This window comes from Terrapene carolina, unplaced genomic scaffold (genome assembly GCF_002925995.2).
Source record: "Terrapene carolina triunguis isolate 2854851 unplaced genomic scaffold, T_m_triunguis-2.0 Scaffold193, whole genome shotgun sequence".
Taxonomy (NCBI): domain Eukaryota; kingdom Metazoa; phylum Chordata; order Testudines; family Emydidae; genus Terrapene; species Terrapene triunguis.
The window spans coordinates 4,311,291-4,316,278 of record NW_020664544.1 but is presented as its reverse complement, the minus strand read 5'-3'; the positions used below and the strand labels follow the sequence as shown (position 1 = coordinate 4,316,278).

The 4,988-nt window shown below is 52.2% G+C and overlaps 1 protein-coding gene across 1 annotated transcript; it reads right to left on the bottom strand.

Annotated features, from left to right (window-relative positions):
- Positions 1 to 81: 81 nt before the first annotated feature.
- Positions 82 to 3,838, bottom strand: EPOP (elongin BC and polycomb repressive complex 2 associated protein). Its single transcript, XM_024215278.3, has one exon. The coding sequence runs from the start codon at positions 3,658 to 3,660 to the stop codon at positions 1,555 to 1,557; it is 2,106 nt and encodes a 701-aa protein (XP_024071046.1). The 5' UTR covers positions 3,661 to 3,838; the 3' UTR covers positions 82 to 1,554.
- Between the last annotated feature and the right edge of the window lie 1,150 nt (positions 3,839 to 4,988).

Here is a 4,988-nt window from a genome sequence, read left to right as displayed (position 1 = left end):
TCTTTCTTTCTTTCTTTCTTTCTTTCTTTCTTTCTTTCTTTCTTTCTATTGGAAGTAAAACCCCGTGTATAGGATGTCTGCTGGAGTCAATTATAACACTATAGAGGGGGGAATTAAAACATTCACACCAATGTGTTGAAATGGAGGGAATCGCATGGTCTCAGACTGTGTCAGATCCGCGGTTTGTTGAAAATATTTTATGCTGGAAAGGAGTGGGAGAAAAGCAAAAAAGCTCCCACTCGCTTTGATTTGTCTAACATTTCCAGAACAGAACAGACTTCAGAGCCAGTTGAACTTTGATGTCCGAGAGGGGTGAAATCAAATCAGAAAGAGTCGAAAGGGCCAGTTCCAAAGACACTGGTTTGTAAGAAGAGTTAGACTGAGATATGATTTCCTTTACAGAGAAGAGAAACTTTCTCTCAACATTCTTCTCCGCATTCCACTTTGGAACTTAATAGAGATCAAATTGTCCATCTGCACTTTATTCCTAATGCGCCTGGCTCCTATTTCTTGCGCCAATAAAGCTTTTACAGGCCTGCTACCTTTAGGCGATCCGACTTAGGGTATCCAGCAAACAACTCTTTTTTTCCTTTTCATTTACATGCAGCAGTTTCCAATAACTTCCTCTGAAACCCGCCTGTTTTCTTTTTGCAGACAGAACTCCCTATTCTTTTTCGTGGGCGGGGGGGGGGTTCTCTTTGGTAGATAAAGTAGATGATTTAGTTTAAATAGCTGCTTGCAATTTTTCGTATGAGATTGATTAATGCAAAAGAGGGGGTATTTCTTCTATAGGAGAGATCATTCTTTCTCTCTGCATGTGATTGTTATTATTTTAACCCAATGCATGTATCAAGGAAAGGAGAAATTAGATCCATTCTTTTCTGGCTTCAGCTTTTTTTTTTTTTTTAAGAGAAAGCTTTGATGAGATCAGTTTAATGTGTGTTGGGCTGACAGCATTAAATTCTCCCACAAACGCAGAGGAAGTGGGAAGGGACAATATACAATTAACTTGGGGTGAATGGGAAGGGAGGGACATTTCTCGTTTCACTTGGAGAGGGGAGGGAGGGCAGGACCATTTGAACACTTCCCAGTCAATATGCACATTTTAGCCCATATCACCGTGGTTGGAATAAACCACCGAATGTAAAGGGGGTGAGGTATTCCTCAAGCTGACCTGGTTTGGGGGCGGGTGTTTTATTTTCTCACAGAACCCCCGAAAGGTGGACACCCCCCCCAAAAAAAAAGAAATCGTGCAGAAACCAGAGTTGAAATCCCTTTCCTCCCCCTCTCCAAATGTCCAGCAGTAGATATATGTGGCCAAAGTTTCCTAACGTGATTTGGGGGGTCCATTTGATTGGGGGAGTCAGACACCTTAAAGGGCGCTCGGGGGGGGTTAGAAGCTGGGGTGCTCAACCCTTCCTGAAAATCAAGGCGTCTCCAGTTGGGCACTTCAGATCCCTAGGGTCGCTGGGAATAATCCGGTTCCCATCTCCCTCGCCCCCTCCCTCAACTGTTGCATGTAAACCCGGCTGGCGAACATTCATCCGGCCTCGTTTAGAAACCCTCCAGGCCATAGCCCCGGAATTTGAGGCTGGGGGGCACAGGGAGGGCGCTGCCGCCCACCTGCCAGCTCCACAGAGGGTGCGTTTTGGAGAGCGCGCAGGAGTTCTTTACGCACAGGGAGGCGGCGGGGCGCAGATCCCCATCCTCCCCCACTACCAGCGAAGGGGTGCAGGGGAAGTTGCCCATGAGGCTGAAGGAATTCCTGCCTGCTGCTGGCCCGGCGCTGGCCAGGCGTTTGCAATGGGCCTTCCCCTTTGGGGCAGTCCTCCTCGGAGTCTTTTGTGGCCTCCCCTTTGCGGAGTTTTGTTGCCGTTCTGCCTCAGCGCCTCTGGCAAGGCGTCTGCGCTTGGAATTCCTTTCCGAGCCATTGCCTTTCAAAGCTTTGTTGGACAAGGGGCTCGGTGCGCCTTTGGAGACGGGGCATTGGAGCTCGGCCGCTTTGCACGGCTCCGTCCTCCCTCCGGGCCGCAAACTTTTCCCATCCGCGTTAAACCCCTTTGCATAACACCACAGCTTGGACTGCCTGATGAGCCTGTCGAAATGCTCCCTCCTGGGCTCCCCTAAGACCCTCTGGGGAGCCGGGCTGAGGCTCCCTGCGAATTCCTGAGCAGAGGGCGGAGGCGCTGAGCCCAGGGCTGGCTCTTGGGAAGCAGATCGCCTGGCTAAAGCAGCGAGCTGCCTCTCTGCTTGGTCACTGGGGCCTAACGAGGCTGCATTGTTCGAGGCATCTTTGTGCAAATCCTTCCCTTTGGCGCAGGGCTCTGTCTCCCCACAGCCTCCCGCCTTTTGTTGTGGGTCCCCCCCAGGGTAGCTGCAGCTCGGGGAGGACTGGGAGGAGGGGGGCTCCTGCTTTGCGCACGCTAGATCCGGCGGCGGCTGGGCCCCGGCTCCCAGAGCTGGAAGCGGCCTCAAACTTTCCAAAGTTGACGCTCGCAGAGTCCTGGCCCAGAGCTGCTGGGAGAGGAGCAGGAGGTTGGGATCGGGGCGCAGGGCTGCTTTGTGGGGCTCCGGGAGCCTCTCGTCCCCGCTGGGCTCTCTGGGGGGGTGGGGCAGCGGCTGGAACCTGGGCAGAGCCGCCTGCCTGTAGCGGGTGCTCTGCACCGAGTCGCCGCTGCACAGCGAGCTGCTCTCCGACTCCGAGGAGCTGCCTTCCTCGCTGCTGCACGACGTGTCCCCCTCCTCTTCCTCCTCCTCCTCCGACGAGTCGCTGGAGGTGGCCGGGCTGGAGCCCCCGAAGTCCAGGCTGGAATCCGAGTCGCTGGAGTAGCCGGCCGAGGTGCCCTGCCTCTTGGAGCCCGGGAAGAGGCGGCCTTTCCTGGCCGCCCCCTGGCCCTTCTCCTCGGGGAAGAGCCCCTTGGAGCAGCAGGAGCCCCGCTTGGGCCGGCCGGGCTCCGGCTGGTGGGACGCCTGCCCGGCTCCGTGCGGCCCGCGGGCTGCCGAGTGGAGCAGCTGGAGGTCCCGGGGGTAGGCGCTCAACACGCCGGCGAAGAGCCCCCCGCGGCCCCCCAGGCCGTAGCCCTTCCTGCCCCGGGTGGCTTTGTCATAGTTTGGGAAGAGCCCGGCCGCGGGCGGATGGGGCGCGGGGGCCAGCTCGCTGCAGATCCCCGGCTCCTGGGTGCAGTAGGGGCCGGCTCCGCAGGAGGAGCGCAGCGGCTGCCGGGGGCCGTCGAAGAGATCCGCGGGGCCCGGCAGCAGTAGCTGCTCTCTCCTCTTCCTCTTCCTCCTCCGGGGGCTGAGGCTCTTGCAGGAGGTGCAGAGCGCCTCCAGGTCTGCCTTGGAGATGAGCGAGCATTTCACCGCTCGCGTGGGCACGGAGTTGATGGCTTTGAGGGTCCGGAGCTCCCTGAGATCGCAGCGGCGGCTCTTGATCTTTAGGGTCTCCATCTTCTTGCTGATGGTGGTCCTGGGGATATCCTTAAACAGGTCGCTGAGGACCTGCGCCAAAGCAAACATCTGGGTGCCATTGATCTGTAAGTATCCCAGGTTTATCCCTTCGATTTCCTGGTAGCCAGTCTGGAATTCCCCTGGCCTGGCTTCCCCATTGTAACCCATGGTGGCTGGCACCATCCCGAAGGTCCCTTCGCAGGTCACGAACATGTTGCAAGGAGCATTTACTTGGTCTCTTGCCCAGGCGTCATTGGGAAGAAGGGCATCTGTGTTCCCGCTCCTTGATCACAAACTCCAACCCACAAAAAAAAAAGGGGGAGAAGAGGTGTGTGTGTTGGGGGGAAGCTGCAACGCAGTGGATTTCCCTTTCAAACGCTCCAGTCAATGATTCGTGACATCTTCCAAATACCCAGTTCCTCCTCCGGCGCTGGGGCTAGATTTCTCCCCTTCCCCCTCCCCAACCGAAAAAGGCAGAGAGGGAGAAAGAAAAATAAAGAAGCCAAACATCTTGCCGCCTCCAAGACTCCCCCCACCTTCCGCTTCAAAAATAACCTCTCTCCGAAAAGAAGCCAGCCAGCAGGTCCCCCTTTTGCTGGGCAATGCCAGTTAGACGCTAAGCAAACACAGCTAGCGAGGTGGAGGTGGTGGAATAGAAATGGAATCTTGCGGGGTGGGGGGGCACCACACAAATCCGTGTAGTTCCCACCTTTTGCTGGGCTCCTTTCTTAAAGACAAGCTCCCGGAGTACAGTATATGATAGGAAACACCCCACCAAATAATTTCTCAAATCTGGAAGCTGATTGGGTCCTTTAGCCATGTGATGTCATAAAACCCCAACATTTCACACCCCCCCCCCCATGTAAAACACTCATAAAAAAAAAAACCCCTTTCATTTAACAGCCACGCTGCTGCCAGGCAGACAAATATCAAGTGGTACATGAGCGTGTTGCAGGATTAGATAGGGAGAGGCAGATTTGACTCTGTGCCTATATCTACATTTTATGCAGATGTTATATATGTATAATGTATTTGTATATGCACACACCCCGGAAAAACAGATGTGCTTATTTCTATAAATATGCATGCTAACATTAAAAACACACACATATATTTATAGATGCACTATTTTAAAACATGTATGCTGCTTTTTCAAGGTAATTTTAATGCTGTCTTCCTTGTTAAGAAATCACCTTTTTAGCAGCTATAGGTGCATCGATGTGTAGTTTTATATTGTATTTATTTTAGCCTCTTTATACAGAATTATTTTACGAGATTTTACCTTTTTCTTTAAAATGCAATTTTCCTAGGTTTTCAGCCAAACCTATTTTTAAAAAATATGAAATGTTACTGCTTTGAGTTCAGAAGGATTGACTCTGTAACCATTCATCATTTAAACTGAAGTACAATGCTTCTTAATTGCCAATTACTATATTTATTGTTCTGAATGATAGCCTTGATAATAATAATAATAATAAATAATAATTAATAACAAGCGAAGACGCGTTTCTTTTTCTTTCTTTCCTTTTTTTTTTTTACTC